The 17723-nt window shown below is 34.1% G+C and overlaps 1 protein-coding gene across 2 annotated transcripts in view; it reads left to right on the forward strand.

Moving 5' to 3' along the window:
• LOC147918160 (uncharacterized) overlaps window positions 1-17039 on the forward strand; it is a 74521-nt gene extending 57482 nt beyond the window's left edge. The window contains exon 4 of one of the 2 annotated variants that reach the window (XM_087443896.1): window positions 16543-17039. In XM_087443896.1, the coding sequence (XP_087300022.1) occupies window positions 16543-16547 (5 nt within the window). In that variant the 3' untranslated portion in view covers window positions 16548-17039. Of the gene's footprint in view, window positions 1-3010; window positions 3904-16542 lie in introns of those variants that run through there. The other variant, XM_087443842.1, reaches the window with a different exon arrangement.
• Window positions 17040-17723: the final 684 nt, after the last annotated feature.

A 17723-nucleotide genomic window follows, 5' to 3' on the forward strand; every position in this document is an offset into this window, starting at 1 on the left:
TCCTTCTTTCAATAATACAGCATCTGCCTAAAATGTATTATTATATATATATATAAATTAAAAAAATGGTTATTGAGTGACAAGGATTATGCTGGGCACTTGGAATACATCAGTGAATAAAACAAATAACCCTGTCCTATTGGGGCTTACAGTATAAAATTGGCAAAATAATTTTTAAACTTTATTTAAAATGGAAAAGACTCATTCTCAACTATAGTCCAAACATGCTCAAGAAGATAAATTTTTGTAAAATGACTTAAAAATATAAATAAAAAGAGTCCTTTGGACTCAAATGGTAAATAGTAATGACTGTTTTGCTAGCATGTTGAGGATTAGTAAATTTAATAAGTGGTCCCCTCCCTTACAGGTATTTGCCAATCTGTGTCATAGGCACAATTCAAATGCAATTACAGCACTAAAGTGAAAAAAGTAATAAAAATAGAATTGCCCAGGTCACCTTCAGACAGATGGAATGACCAGTCTTTGATTGACAGAGCGGAGTTAGTAAATTCTAGACTTCTCTCTTATTCTGGCTTTGGAAAGCTTGCTCTACTTTAAGTGCTTAGGTCTTCATGACCATATTAAAGTGCTGACTCTCAATAAGTTTACTACCTTGGACTGAAAAAATGCTATATACCTTTCTTCACAATAAGTGATTTTTTTGTGTGAGGAAGATTGGCCCTGAGCTAACACCTGTTGTCACTCTTTCTCTTTTTGCTTGAGGAAGAGTGGCCCTGAGCTAACATCCGTGCCAATCTTCCTTTATTTTTGTATGTGGGTTGCCACCACAGCATGGCTGACAAGTGTTGTAAGTCTACGCCTGGGATCGGAACTGTGAACCTGGGCTGCCGAAGAGGAGCATGCTGAACTTAACCACTATGCCACCCGGCCAGCCTCACATAATAAATAATATTTTTAAATGAGGACTTGGAGTTGAAATGCTATGCTTCAAATAAATTATCTGAAATTTAACAATTTAATAACAGTTTACAGATTGAAAGTGAGTATATTTTATTTAAGATGAATATTCTGTGGTGGTTCACTGCCATTTTTGAACTTCAAACATAGCCTGTAGGTTGCCATAAATGCTCTGTGCAAACGCACTTCGTAACCCAAAGGAAGCTGTATGCAAGAAACAATACACATGTTTTTTAATTAAATGTACTTCAAATGTTTTATTTGAGTCAGATTTTGTAGAGTATAGTAGATAATACATGCCATACACTATTTTTTAAAGTATTAGAAATATTCATATAAGTTAATATAATTTACTATATTTTAGAGCCTACAATGTGAAACATTTAATGAAGGAAGCATTATACTGTAAATTGTAATACTGCCTGTTAACCACTATAATTCTACATTTTTATTAATACCTGTAATAATAGTCAGAATTATATACTTTTAACTTTGAATTTTGACTTGAAATTTGAGGCTTCAAAGTTCTTCTATATTCCATTATTACCAAAAGTTAAAAGTAAACTATTCTTGCAATCTATTTTTATACTGAAAATATAGCAAAAAAAATTATGTAACTCATAATGACTATTGAATATAACTCATAGTAAATACTCCAAATATCTTAAAAGTAAAAACACCATAAGCTTTTAAAAATTAATTAAAATGTTTGCCTATAAACTAAGATGTAAAATTATTAATTCATGTTCCTGCAACATAAACATGCAGCATTTTTCCCCACAAGTATCCTGGTACCTGTTATTGAGAAGATGCTAGTTCAGAATATTGGAAGAAAGTTATTGCATTCATCCTCTGCTTCAAATAAACACCAACATCACTAAGATAAAATATTCTGAAATAGAAAACACATCACCCTAACTGAATAGCTCTCTCATAGGAGTGTCAGGGGAAATTGCTTTACTCAAATACTTATCAGAAGTGTACACAACCTTTATCTCTGGCTGGAATTATTAGGGGCAAAATACCCTTGAAATAGCTTGGTCTTGCCTCTCCTAGCTTTGCTTTTTTCTTAGAAGTATTGTATAGCAACAATTAAAATATTAATGGATGGATGATATTGTCTATTTTGCATTATATTTTTTACATTACTTTTTATCTAATTACCTATATTATAGTATGAAGAAAATATGAATAAGAGAACAAATACAATAAAAACTCTCTTACAACATTATTCAGTAAGTGAAGTAAATGTTATAAATAACTCAGAAATAAGGACTTTGTGTGTTTCTATAATTTAGATTAATTTAATTAGATTAATTATTCAGTGAGTATCCATTATACTAGTTTCTATAATTTTGTTTTTAATGGAAAATTTACATTCTCTAAAAACTAAAAATTAAAATAATAAGGAAAATGAAGTGGGGAAGGGAGGAGATATTGGAATGTACAATAAGCAAATAATAAATGAGTTTTGAATAAATGGTTATAATAAAATCATTCTAAAGATATCAAGGGTTAAAGGAATAATCATAATGGAAAGAAAATATTTAGAAATAATGAGTAAGGAAAACTCTTTAAAAACAGAAAGGATGAAAATTAATTACTAATTAGTAAAATTAACTAGAAAATTAATAACTAGTCACTAATGGTTCAACTTAAGAAATTAGAAAAATCTCATAAATAAAAAATTACAAGAAAGTAAAAGATAAAAGCAGAAATTGTTAACATATGAAACAAATAGATGATTAACAAAACAAAAAAAAAGTTTTGGAAAAAAATAAAAGAGGCAAACATCTGGCAAGATTGATTTTAAAATAAAGAAGAGAGAGAAAAGATTCATGTAAATACCCAGGAAAGGAAATGACAGGCATAACTGCACATAAAATATATACTAAAAAAAAATCATGAGATAAAACCGTAATTTAATTCATACCAAAAATTGTGTACACACATACACAATAAAACAGATAAAAGTTAAAATGTTGTAGGAACAAGAAAATGACCAAAAAATGGTTCAAGGTAAAAATATAAATTAGAATATACCAAAATCCCTGCAGAAATGATGTAACTTAAATTTCTTATATCTCCCCAGCTCCCTGCAGAAAAATGAAGGGGAGGCAGAAGTCTGAAGTACAAATGAATTCACTAGCCATTCTTGTTATAAATTCAAGGACAAAAAAAAAAAATCTGTTTAATTCAATTTATTCTAGAAAGTAGAAAGAGAGAGAAATCCTTTTATGAGGCTGATAGAACCTTGATATCAAAACTGGGCAAGGGCATTTTAAGACATTTGCCAATTTATTCCATTATGAAACACTTTTTTGAAAAACTGGTTCAAGCAATTTTCCACTACTCTGAAGTTGTCAATATATTCTGCAATATTTCCTTTAATAATTTTAGAAGATTTGTATTTTATTTTTTACATTTTGTTATTTAACTCATCTGGAATTTATTTTGGAGGATAAGAGGAGGTAAAGTTCTCTTTTTATCAAATTGATGGATAATTGTATCAACACCATTCATGTGAAAGACTTGGCAGATTTCACTGATCACAAAATCAATGTGAGCCCACAGTAGTGAAGGGAAACAGGCATACATCTCGCACGTTGTAGTCTACTTCATTCTAAACCTGAATGGAAGAGGAATGTGGAAACTATGTTGCATGATTTAGGGCAAAACAAAATCCTCGGCTGCAGGCTTGAGAAGAGTAATGGGAGATATAATAGCTTTAATTCAATAATTGTTAGGGATTCTCATGATGAAGAATGAAATGGAATATAGAACGAAATGCTCAGAAAGGCATGAGCGACGCCAACTCTCAACTATACACCTCAAGTCATAACTGCCAACTGCCAGTCCTGCTGCTGGAGGCTGGGAGTCAGGCCGCGTGATCTCCAACGTCTCTCTCAGTTGGCCTAGCCGTTGAAGCCCTGTGAGAATATACTTCTCTTAAAATGTAAGAATTTGGATCAATGAAAGTTGTCAATAAACTAATTTTCTTAAATATCTATGTAGACTGGATCATTGTTTTCCCAAACGATTTTTAGTGTATAGAATAATGGATAAAAATTTTAACTCTAAAAAACCAGAATGCATAACTGTAGGTATCAATACATATGCTTTAAAATTATTTTAGAACACATAAGAACGAACTGTAAAATACAGCAGTATTGATTCTAGCAGCAAAATGACTGTTGAAGCCAAATTGTCACTTAACAAATCACACACAATTTTTGACATTTTAACCTGGATAATCAAGTGTTTAAAAAAATAGCAACACAGGTCTATATCCAGTCAAAGAGATTGTGTGCTTAGTTAAACATAAACAAGAAAATAGAATAAATAAATTAGTGCAATGCCTTGTTTAAATTAATTTGATGTGTGTGTCTGACCTTGTCCCTTCCTCAGAAGAACCTCAAAGCTGGCATCTACCCATGGTTAGGATGCAGAAGGAGCAATCCTCGCTCACAATAATATCTAGATGCCATGTGCTCTATAATAGTGCTATCAACCTGACATAAAAGAGGAGATTTGTTTCTCTAGCCTCTGTACTTTATCTGTATCCTGATCTAATTTTTTCTAATTTTTTCCTTATCATTAGACAACATCTGCTTCCCAATCTTCATGTGAAAGCTAAGGATGTTGGTAAAGCATCAACACCATTTTTGTTTTATTTGTTTTATTTTTACTTTTCTAAAATCTGAAAATGTAACAAAAATGTGTCTCTTATTTTATGGATAAAAATAGAAATGATCATCTGATTGCAAACGTAATACCTAATTGCACTTTCCTGAAGTACTTAACATACAACCTCTGAGAATTGGGACAGGTCTTTATTGTTCTACAGTATCTGCAAAAAAAATTTTTTTTTAAATGTTTTCTCTTTTTATTTCCAATATCAACTTTTTTTCTCCTTGAGGAAGATCAGCCCTGAGCTAACATCCATGCCAATCCTCCTCTTTTTGCTGAGGAAGACCGGCTCTGAGCTAACATCTGTTGCCAGTCCTCCTCCTTTTTTTTTTCTCCCCCCAAAGCCCCAGTAGATAGTTGTATGTCATAGTTGTACATCCTTCTAGTTGCTGTGTGTGGGACGCCGCCTCAGCGTGGCTGGAGAAGCAGTGCGTCAGTTCGCGCCCGGGATCTGAACCCGTGCCGCCAGTAGTGGAGCGCACGCACTTAACTGCTAAGCCACAGGGCCGGCCCCTATCTGTAAAAATTTTGGCAGCTGAAATTAAAAAGAAGAAATAGGTAACGAAAAAAAGACATAAATGTTATCAGAAATTATGTTTTATTAAGCATTTTTATTTCACCAGCAGGTAGTATGAATTATTGAATGTAATATACATCCCATGTTTGGTCTTAGATACATAATTCTTCATAAGGAGGTAGTAGCATGATGAAAAAATAAAAGCAGATGAGTAAAATAAAACTAGATAGGTTTATTTTATTTTATTATTTCATTGGTACATGTATAAGTGAAAACATTAATTTTAAAAGAAAATCAAAATCTACATTTTTCAAAAATGAAAAAAAATGAACATTTTATTTGTAATGGGGCAAAGGTTCAGTTTGTTTTAACTGTTCGTCAGATCAACATATAATACCAAGGGTTACATGCTGATTTTGAGGTGAATATGCATGAATACATAAACGCATACTGAGTCGTCAAAGATGAAAAATCGCCAGGGCACTGGGCACGGACTGTCCACAAGCCCTGTGTTTAATCACAGTCATTGAAGTCGTTTGCTGCTACACAACACATAAATGTTATTGGGGCCATAGACATAATATGGTTGGATCCACTCCCTTGAAAACATTATTTCAATATTCCCTCTGAAGGCCTTTTGTCAATCACGGAGTATTTTGTGAGTACTTAAACAATCCAGTTAAGTATTAGCATAAAAACTTATACTTGTGGCAGAGTATTCATCACAAACCAAGTAATTCCACTTTTTTTTCACTTGAAATAATGTCTATTTATCTCATTCAGTAGGTATAAACGTTCCAGGAATTGTGATGGCCTCTTGTCTAATAATAATCTCATTTGTCAAAAGGTACTTATTATTAGAATGATGAAAAACACCAAATCCACAAAACACTAGATGTGTATGCATAAATACGTATGTCGTTGTATTTATACACTAATACAAACACAAAAATCATTGGAATGTGTAATTTTCCATCTTTTCATAACTGGAGGCATCCATTTCATGGTTATGTAATAATAGTTTAAAACGTTTGTGTCTGCATAAATTATACTCCTAGTGAGCCATTACTAATTATTTTTCCCTATCAATAAATTTCTAAAATTATCATTTCTATTTCTATTGCAAAATTATAAAAGTGCTTGTGAATTTTCAAAAGCAGAAAATAGCAGTGTAAGCAAATCTATGGAAAAGTGAATTTGATCAGAACATTTTTATGACCATTTTTTCTTTCAATAAGAGCAATATCTAAAATTTTAGACATAGTTTCAAATACTTTGCTTAAATAAAATGTATCAGCAAACACTGTTGTTCTTTATGGACATGTAAAATTTTGGAGCAAAGCATATGATGCCTTGAATTAATGGCTTTCCCACTTTCAGTTAATTATATCCCATTGTAAAATTCAATTTTCCAAAATTTAAGATGTCAAAAAAGAATAATAGTTGCTGATAGAAATTTTTCCTAAGGCAGACTGTTTGTACACGTGAATCAATACAAGACAATAAAAGAAGTCACAAGCAATGATGAATACGTTACACTCATTTTTATCATGTTTGATGCATGTTTTGTTTGTTTTTGTCTATGCGGACATTTAATTTCCTGTTCATTCACTTATGACTCAATCATTTATGTGCCTATGTTTCCTGCCATTCTCCTATACTCTCATTAAACAACTATTTATTAGTGACTGTAGTATAGAAGACATTGGGCCAGCCCCATGGCTTAGTAGTTAAAGTTCCACATGCTCCGCTTCAGCGGCCTGGGTTCAGAGGCTCAAATCTCAGGCACAGACCTACGCGACTCGTGAAGCCATGCTGTGGTGGCGACCCACATACAAAATAGAGGAAGACTGGCACAGATGTTAGCTCAGGGCTAATTTTTCTCAAGCTAAAAAAAGAGGAGATTTGGCAACAGATGTTAGCTCAGGCCAAATCATCCTCAGGAAAAAAAAAAATAATAATTCTATGACATTATAAATACACTATGACATAATAAAGACACTATGCTAGTCTACATGTGAATATGGAATGAAACTTGCAAACATGGATTTTTGCCCTCAGAGAGTTTTCCTGTCTGTAGTTGGAAAGATCGGCATAAAATAAATAATCAAGAGATAAGTAGGCCGGCCCCGTGGCTTAGTGGTTGAGTGGGCGCGCTCCGCTGCTGGCGACCCGGGTTCGGACCCCGGGCTCTCACCGACGCGCTGCTTCTCCGGCCATGCTGGGGCCGCGTCCCACGTGCAGCAGCTAGAAGGATGTGCAGCTATGACACACAACTATCTACTGGGGCTTTGGGGGGAAAAATAAATAAATAAAATCTTAAAAAAAAAAAAAAAAGATAAGTATATTTGTAAATTGTGACAAGTACTAAACCTACAGATGTAGTAAGTTTATAAGTGGTTTCTTACAAAGAAGACAGCATGTATACACTCACACTTTCTGTCAATAGGAGAAAAGAGGAAGAATGGAGCGGATACAACTAGCATTGGGGAATTGACTAAAGGAAGATAAGGGATTTCTAGTTTCAAGGCTTCTACTTTTTCAAAAAAGTATGGAGCAGGATTATCAGATAAAAATTTGACTTTTAGAAAAGTCTAGGAGAGTAATAAAAGGTGTGAAAAGATGCTGCAGATCATGGAAAGTAGGTTTAATAAAGAAATATACCAACCATACTGAGCATTGTAGAATGCTCATTTGGTATTAGCAATCACGGACATAAAATGACCCCACTGTGTAATTTTCTACAGTAATGTTTGACCACATGATTACAGAAAGCTTGAAGGAAGATTTCTGGAATTGCTATGTAATGCAAAAAGAGGGAGAGAGGAGCAATAGAAGAAACTGTTAAATGATCCCACAGATTGAATCAGCAAAATGCAGATTAAAAAGAATCTGTAAGACAAATAACCAGATTCCCTCAAAAAATAAATTGCAAAGAAAATAGAAGAAATGGAAGGAGAGTACAACTATCAACTAATTGCAATGTATAGACCTTATTTGGATCCTAATTCAGGCAAACTATCAGAAAATAAAAATTATGAAATAGTCCCTGTAAGGTGACTACTACCCAGCTATTTGATATTGTTGTGTCATTATCCTTATCTTTTAGAAATACATAAAAAAATAGTTACAGATGAAATGATATAATGTTTTGATTTCCTTCAAAATAACTCGTAATGGGAGCGGGGAGGAAGTGGGTGAGGGTAAACAGGAAGCAAGATTAGCCATAAATTGACTATTGTTGATGCAGAGTGATGGGTGCATGGTATGCTTTTTCCTACTTGTGTACATACATGAATTTTTTTCATAACAAGGTGTTTAAGAAAAAGTATGGCCCTCAGTAAGATATTGCTTAAATCAATCTCTCACTACCTTTCTAAATCAGATTTTTTTTTTTTAATTGAGGTAACGTGGGTTTACAACCTTATATACATTTCAGGTGTACATTATGTTTCGACTTCTGTATATGCTACTACATTGTGTTCACCACCAAAAGTTACCATACAAATGTCCCCCTTTACACCTTTTGCCCTCCCTGCACCCCGCTTCCCTTCTAGTAACCACCAATCTGTTCTCTGTATCTATGTGTTTTTTGTTATTGTTTTTTTTTAATCTCCCATATATGAGTGAAATCATACAGCATTTGTCTTTCTCTGTCGGACTTATTTCACTTAGCATAATACCCTTAAGGTCCATCCATGTTGTCACAAATGGCAAGATTTCATCTTTTTTTATGACTGAGTAGTAGAGCTTACCCTAAAGAGAACTTACCTGGACATTATAGCCTTCCATAACAGTTCACCTTTATCTATTGCTACTCCCCTCCAAGCACCCTCTACTTCATTCGTAAGTACTATCTGCTAGCCATAAATATGTTCCTCCTTGTCACTTGCTGTCTTGGCTTACATTTTTCCTTATACTAGGAAACTCATCTTTATCCATTCCAGCTTCTGACTTTTCAAGTCCATTAAAGTCCAGCTCAAAAACCATTTTGTCCATAAAACCATTTCCAATCTCCTCCACGCTGGTTGAGTAGTTATCATGGTCCACAGTCTTTTGTGAGTCTGACAACTATAATATGATCAGTTTGCCTGGTATATTATTTCACCTACTAAATTGTAAATTTTTTGAGGTTGGGGACTTTGTCATTTTTATAATTTTTAATCCATCATCAACAATGTCTGGAAAGTAATAGATGCCCAATGAAAGTGAGTTAAATCTTAAAATAGTCGTTTATTTAATATTATACCCTGCTTACTAAAATATAGTATGTATATTGTGCAAAATTTTAAACTCTTCTGGATAGATTGTTTTCAATAAAATTTATAACTCTGATTTGTAAAATGATAGTACACAATTATTTTTAACTTTCTTAATTGATTTTCTTATGTTGGAATATGTTGAGAAATACAAACTAGGGGTATTGAATCAAAAAATTAAACAAAATAAATATAACTACTACAAATCCAATTTCCTTATAGAGAAAATGTACTTGGAATACTCTATTCTTTCTTTTAAAATAATTTTAACACTGTTCTCATTAGAGAAACCTTTTGGTCAGAGGATTCTTCTGTTCCACGCAATCTGCAATCTGCAATCATTCTACTTTCATCAACTCCTAAACAGCCAACTCCTTCGGTAAAAAACAAAAGGCTGCCTCTTGCAATCAATATCAATCTAATTCAAGTAAGACACTTCCTTGTGAACAAACTCATTTGAAATATTAATACAGCATGAAATGAGCCTATAGTAATGAACAACATTCTGCCATTACTTAAAGTAAATTAAAAACTGCTGACATTAAAATATTCATAATACAACTATAATTATACAAAACCTGTATTATATATAGGAATCATGAGAAAGCCTCATAATTTTTAAGGCTTAGATTTCTTGGTAACATCATCATAAACAGAGAAAAAATGCAAAACTTGGGACAGTAGATAGCCATTCTCAAAGCTTTATATTAATTGGAGATACAAAATATTAAATATATTATTAGATTTTAGACCTGAGAGGAACAGGCCTAGGAAGGTTGTGTTCTCAGTCCCTGCCTTCAGGGACCAGGCAACTGAGGAGAAGATGAGCAATATGGCAGCCAATGCTGAGTGAGTTTACAAAGCCCGCTGGCTAGTGACAGAGAGGTAATCTTCCTAAATCTCCTGACCCCTAGAAGGCTGCTCATTCCACTCCACCAAGATGCTTCTTGGTTGACCTTGAGAAGAGTTCTAGTGACATTTTAACAGCACTATCTTCTTTACCCAATATTGTTCATAATTTAAAGAAGGCATCCCAGGCATGACCATTACATTTCTGATTACAAGAAGGTAGAAAAGATAGCAACAACATTGAATTGAAAATTAGAATTCTAAAATACCTTAAAAGACATGAATAATGGGTTAAATATAGTAAATTTCCTAGAGATAAATGGAGTTCTAAAAAATAAATTTATATATTGATTAATAATTACACATATGGAAAACCTGAGTTAAGTTCAACATGTCAGCAATGGAATGTGGCTTTCAGAAATGCTAATGCTTACTTTTCCTTCATCTACACAATTTCAATTGGGCAAAAGCTATACTGTAGAGGGATGAGAAATGTGTGCATGGTTGTCTTTATATTCTGTAAGAATTAGGAAGTGATACAATCTGGTAGTGGAGTGTGTTGGGTTTGGCTCTGTGCCTTGGAAATATTTTTACAGATTGGAATAGAGAATGAGGGGAAGTGGAAAGGATAGTTACTGAGGAAGTGGAAAGGATAGTTACTGAGGAAGTAAAGGATAAGGCAACATTGAGCACCCAGCTGAGATTTGAGATTCTGATATTGTAGTGCCCATCTGCATCACTGAGCAATGTCCTCTTGTAACTAGTAGTATTTGGCAGCCTGACTCTAGAAAGTGGGTCAACAGTTAGATAGCTCTGATTCGGGGTGGAGAGGTGTTAACCTGGGTGGGGTGAAAGAACAAAGGGACAAGAGTACTGAGAGTGTAGGCAAAAGAAGTTCTGAAATAATGAATGGAATCTGGACTGAATTTGATGGTAAAACCAGAAAAGGATAATATATTGGAGTGAGATCTTGAATTATCTGCCTTACTCTAGTTCTTACAATTTTAAAAAGAGCATCAGCAAACTCAAGAAGACAGAAACAGAAATGAGAAAAGTGAAATTTGGGGACAACATAACATAAAAGATATTGTTCAAAATACTAAGTCTATTTCAACAGAAGAAGAGAAGACTTAGGTCACCATACTTAATACTAAAAAACTCAATTTGCACGTGGAAAAATACTCAGACTTTCCTCTGCTTCAGAAGAAACTACTGGGACCTATTTCATGAGGATATACAAATTAGGTTTTGGCTTGATATATTTAAGAATTTGCTTACCTATGGAATTGTCCACAATTGGCATGGAAAGATGGTTTTATATCAGTCTATCACTAGTGGTTCTCAACTATGTGGTCCACGATATGAATATGAATATAATAGAGGAATCTATTCTTGCAATATCAGGCTAGAGTAAATAACTTTAAGGTAAAGTCTGACTCTTCAATCCAAAATCTGTTGAAGTTTGTAAATTCTGGCATATATCTTTCTAATCAATAGAAATTATACTACTAAATAAATCTCATTAATTTCAAAAATTATTTTAATATATTTACGCAAACACATATATACAGTTCATTAGAATGTCGTAGTATTATTTTCTCTACTTATAGGATATAAGCTTAGGCCTATTGAATAATACTGTTTATCTCGTTCTAGAGTCCAATGTAGAGCCACTAGCCACATGTGTCTATTGAGTGCTTGAAATGTGCCTTGTCTAAATTGAGATAAAGATGTATCTCTGTACATCTGTACAGATGCAGAAGATAATACTATAGACATATTGGGTTAAACAAGATATATGATCATATATTATAATTAATTTCACCTTTTTTCTTTTTATCTTTTTTAAATGATATTAGAATATTAAAAACTATGCGGCTCAGATTGAATTTCTCTTGACAGTGCTACTCTTAAAGAGGGTATAAAGGGGTTCAACAGTGCAGTTCTTTTTACAGTAAAATCACAGACGTTACCTTTGCATTTCTCTGTAGTGATTCTCTTTATTCACTGTTTGCTCCTGCTATCTGCCAAGAATTGTTCTAGGCACCAGAGAAGAAGCAATGAACAAGACAGAAAAGAAAAGAATTCCTGCCCTAAAATAGTTTGCCTTCTAATGTAAGGAGAACAACAATAAACAAATTAACAAGTAAAATATTTAATATGTCAAATGATAATAATTGCTATGGAAAAAAATGTCAGGATTGTGGTTGCTGGTAGGGAAAAGCAGAATAGATCGTGCATTGGGAATTGCAGCTTTCATAGATGGTTTGAAAGGGCCTCACTGAGAAGGGAGCATGTGTGCAAAGGAGGGAGGGAGTGACCATGTGAATGTCAGAAGGAAGAGTGTGATGGGCAAAGGAAAGTTCAAGTGCAAAGTTCCTGATGCCCCACCTGGGTGGGGTCTTCAAATAACAGCAACTGCTAGGAGGCAGTGTGGCTGGAGCAGAGTGAGGGAGGGAGAAAGTGGTCAAGGACTGTGGGGTAGGTCATTGTAGGCACTTTCCACTTCTCTGTTCTGCTCTGGGTGAGCTAAGATACAATTCAAGGGTCTTAGAGGAGGAGCTTACTTTCCCTTACATTTTAATGTAAAAAGTAAAACTTAAAAATGAATCTCCCTATGGGAGATTGTACAGAGGGAAAGGGTAGAGGCTGGTGACTAGTTAGGAGACAAGAAATGATGGTGACTTGGACCAAGGTGGTAATTGTGGAGGTCATGACAAGTGGTCAGATTCCGGAGGTAGAGCCTACAGAATTTGCTGACAGATTGAATGTGTCCTGTGAGAGGAAGAGAGGTGTCAGGGATTCTTTAAGTGACCTTTCCCCTGCATTATATTAGTAAATTAACATGGAAAAATGTACATATTCACTAGAATTATTTTTATAATGAACATATCTTTCTGCTATGAAAGTCTGACTTTCTAGTAGGGAGAAGTGAGGATTTGTTTTCAGACATACGTAGATTAGAACACAAGTCTGTCCCTAACAGCAGAATCAAAATTTAAATTTTAAATGATGATGGAAGCACGTTGAGGCATTAGATAGACTGATTTTTCTCCAGCAGTTTACTTAGAGAAAGTATCAAAAATAACTGATGCATTATTTTTATTGGAATTCAGTTATTGATACCAGCTCAAGACAAGGTTGACATGAAGGAAACCATTGTAGAAAAGAAATCCTATTGTAACTTTGAATGACCTCTGACAAACTAACCCAGCTGGATATGCACCCTCCAGGAGGTCTAACTGCTCTGTAGATTTTACAACCCCTGCTTGTGCATGTACCTCCCAGCTGCGATAAGATGATGACTTTGTTCTTTTGAGTTCCTTAGGAATGTGATGACCCCTGAACAGAGAGTCGATGCCAATAGCCATCATCAATGAAAACTGAAAGATCTGGTGTGGTGCTCCCAGCCTGTAACACCAGAAGGTCAACATTCCTGACCCCCTCCCCTATAACCCACCAGCCTATATAACTGTAAGATTTTGTGCCCCCCTAAGATGGTTCTATGAGACATTAGTCTGCCATCTTCCCTCTTGCTGGCAAGCTGTAAGAAAAAGTCCCTTTTCTCCTACCACCTTGCCTCTTGACTGTTGGCATGTCTTGTGGCGAGCAGAAGACCCCCCCTTGGGCAGTAACATTACCAGTTACTGAACCATAAATTACTTAACTCAAGAAGAGCTTTCAAAACATGTGGTGCAGAGCTCAGAATCAAGCCATGTTATACTACAGGGTTACTCAATCCAGTCCTATGGACGTTTAGAGGCAAATAGTTCTTTGTAGTGGGGCTGTTTTGTGCATTGTAGGAAGTTTAGCATCACTCTTGGCCTCTAGCCACCAGATAATGGGAGCTCCTCCTCATTCAGTTGTGACAACCGAAGGCTCCCTGATCATTAGACTCTTTTCTTAAAGTTATAACAAATTAACCTTTTATTAATTAGATAATGAAAACAGTATCTTAAATTTATAGAAAACACGTTGTATTAGGCATCCTGTTATATGTGTTAAAGATGTAATCTCATTTATTCACCATAGCCATAATGAGGGGGTTACTATCGTTGTCTCATTTTACAGATGAAGAAATTGCAGTTTAGATGTTAACTGACTTCCCCAAAGTCTCCCGGTGAGGGCATGGAGGAAACCGGATGATCTGGCAGTCTGGGCCCTTCCTAATATTTCTTCGCATAAGACAAGTCTTCAAACCCAGATTCATTCATGAGTTTCTCTCCATGGTTTTAAAATATTCAGTGGATTTAATGAAAATATCATAGTTAGATTACCATCTAATGTTTTTATCAGGACGAAAATGGTTTGGTTTACTAATTGTTTCCATTTTTAACTTTTTAAAACTTTTAAAGTTACAAATGTGCAAACATAATTTGGAAAATGTACTGTTGCCCAAATTGTAACACACCTAATATTCTTGAATGTTTAAATTTAACCAAAGACTACATGATATCAACTTTGTAGACAATTAGGTTTAATTTTTTTCAAAGGGAACAATTTTAATTGTGGTATTTAAGTTGAATTTCATTAAAATATGTTTCTTAAGCTGGGTTGTGAAGGAGTGGGAGGAGGAGTGAGGTGTGAGGAAACTATGACAAAGGAGTTAGGAAAAACATTTCAGGAACAAAGAGAACTAATTAACTCAAACATCTGGTTCACCTCACTCTGGGAAGAGCTAATTGCCTTTTCTGCGCTCCAACAGTTAAAAGTACTGTGGTGTGGCTACTCATGTTAACGTAAATAGAAAAATTATTAGAAAGTACTGAAATTCATAATGCATACTATATTTTATGTAATAAAAATCCTTTCCTTCCCAACATAGGGTTCTGGTATATTACATTTTCTGGTTAACTTGAAATGTTTTTTTTAAATCTTCCTAATGTAGATTAGTTTTAATAAAAATACAATGAAAAATATAATCTATGCCAAAGATGAGTGGGTTTCTTTTAGTGTTTTAGAAATATCAGTGATTAAAAAAGTTACTGTTTACTTCTATAAAGTTTGGTGTAAAATGTGCTGAAAAATGTAATGAATCTCTATTATTCCCTAGACATCTCTGTAAGTGTATTATTTTGCATATTTGTTAACAATTATTTTTGAACTACCTCTTTCTCTTAAATGTATATTCCAGAGTATAAGGAAGAGACGATAGTTATTTGAGTTTTGAATGAGATCCACAGTCCTATATAATCTCTATTTAACACAGAATAATTCAAATCTGAAATAATTCTTTGAAAGCAAAATTTTCAAAAGCAGAAACATTTAAATTTTTTTAAAAATTAAAAAACTTTAAATTATTTTTATTCTTTCCCAACCTGAATACTTCATTTTTTACTGATATTTACAGAAGAGTGCTGTTGCTGATAATTCTAAATACATATGTCCCTGCTATTGTCCTAAATAGGCCCCAGTAGTGAATGAAGCAAATTCACTTCTTCTTCTCTAAAAAGGTGATTTTCTGCCTTAAGTACCTGCTAGAGGCTCCCTAATCTATGAACTTCTCAAAAGTGTGACTCAAACTTCATCTAGGGATCAGTTATTCTCAGACTTGAGTGCACATCGGATGCCCTGGTGCTTGTTCAGACACAGAGAGCTGGGCTCCACCCTCAGAGTATCTGATTTGTAGGTATCAGGGGAGACATGAGAGTTGTATTTCTAAGGAATCGAAGGTGATACAGATGTTGCTGGCCCAGGGACTACACTTTGAGAACCTCTGTATTTGATGAAAATTTCCTGAAAAACCAAACTCCGATCAGTTGCACATCCCAAGAGCTCTCAGCATTAACCATCTAAGTGTAGTATATACATTTTAGCATTTAATGATACATTTTTTAATTATTTTCAAATCTTATTTAATTTCTAAACTCAGTAACAATAAGAATAATCCTATTTCTTTGGTATTTTCCAGAGTATCAGGCACTTTGTCCCTCACAAATATGCTGTTTAACTAGTGAGCAGGTGTAATAGAAATATGAGAAATGTACAAAAGTGTTTTTAATTCTTTAGGTACTTATTTGTACACTGTTAGTTGGATAATCTATTTTTATGTTACGTTTCTGTATTCTGAAAATAAATAACAAGAAAAATAAAAAAGGATTAAATCAGGAATGTCACCTTGGAGTAAAAAGATCAAAACTTCAAATCTAATCCTGATTCTACCAACAGTTAGATTCATAATTTGGCCCTGTGGATCTGTTTCTTCTTCCATAAACTGAGGGTATGGGTTAAATGAAGTCTAATCTCAGGAGTAGGCTTTAAACTGTATGATAATAATTTTTTTTAAAAATCCACATTGTTATCTTACAGATTAATGATACTTTCATGTTATCCTGGAACACACAGTGGTTTATTTATCAGAGAGTGAAGATTTTAAGCCTCTTTAACAGTGCGCGTGATATGCCATCTCAAAACAAGATAGCGTGGAAGAAAACAGAGGATGCCATACCTTTGAGGAAGAACCTATGTTTTCCTAGATGCCTAAACCAGTAGATGAAAAAGGCAAATATTCCTCGTGCCTGGTGCTACGTGCCATCTAATTATAACTACATTTTCCTGTGGGTTTTCAATGTGCTTGATATAGAACTAAAAAAAGTATCAAAACCCTAACTGTAAAAAGATCATGTCGTTAAAGAATAATTTAATAGTTTAAAATAAACCTACCATGTTGAGGGCAAGAATAAAACGTTTTATCCTTAAATTATATTTTAATATAAACCTCAATGTGTAAGTTTGTTCTGTAGAATTAATGAATGTACACCGTTGCTTATTTTCCATTTGTTTTATTGATTTAATAAACAAGGATTCTAAATTGTACTTTGAAGAGCTATTTCTTTTCTCTCCTTTAACGAAAGAGTTGCATTTCAGTACTTTTTATTTCCCTTAATAACGTTAGTGCCCATGGCATTTAATAAATCTTATAAATTAGTATAAAAATGTATCAGCTCATACTTTGTTTTTTATGAGTCTGACTTGCCTGTGGGGTATGCTGGGAGAAAAATATATTGATATCACAATTCTTTTAGAACAGTTCAGAATAATGTGTGTTTACTCTTACAGAGTAGGAGTAAGGTAAGACTTGAGTCTGTCTTAGAATTAAGTTTTTTATTGATGCTTATAATCTTTCTGTGGACCTTTTCTTTGATCAACAAACATCAAAAAACAACAGAAACAGCATACACAAAAGCAAATAAACCAAGAAAAAACTCAGGCTCTCCCTGTCATACTCCTATTTTGTATACTCGGCGCATTGGCTACATTCTTGGAGTAAGGAAGGGGAGCCAGCGTGTTAATTACAAGACCAGGAGGAATGTACAAAGAAGAAGCTTTCCACTCCTCCTCCGCTGCTTTGATCTCATTCGACCTGAGAACCATTGGGATCTTTGGTTTCTCAATGGCCCTGCTGAGGATTCCATAGAAAAGTGCACGTGCAGGTGGTTTTGTGGAATGTGTTAGCACACGGGCTCTGCCCTTAACTAGTGTGGACACTT

This window comes from Ceratotherium simum, chromosome 1, assembly GCF_057802395.1.
Source record: "Ceratotherium simum simum isolate JZ-2026a chromosome 1, ASM5780239v1, whole genome shotgun sequence".
Taxonomy (NCBI): domain Eukaryota; kingdom Metazoa; phylum Chordata; class Mammalia; order Perissodactyla; family Rhinocerotidae; genus Ceratotherium; species Ceratotherium simum.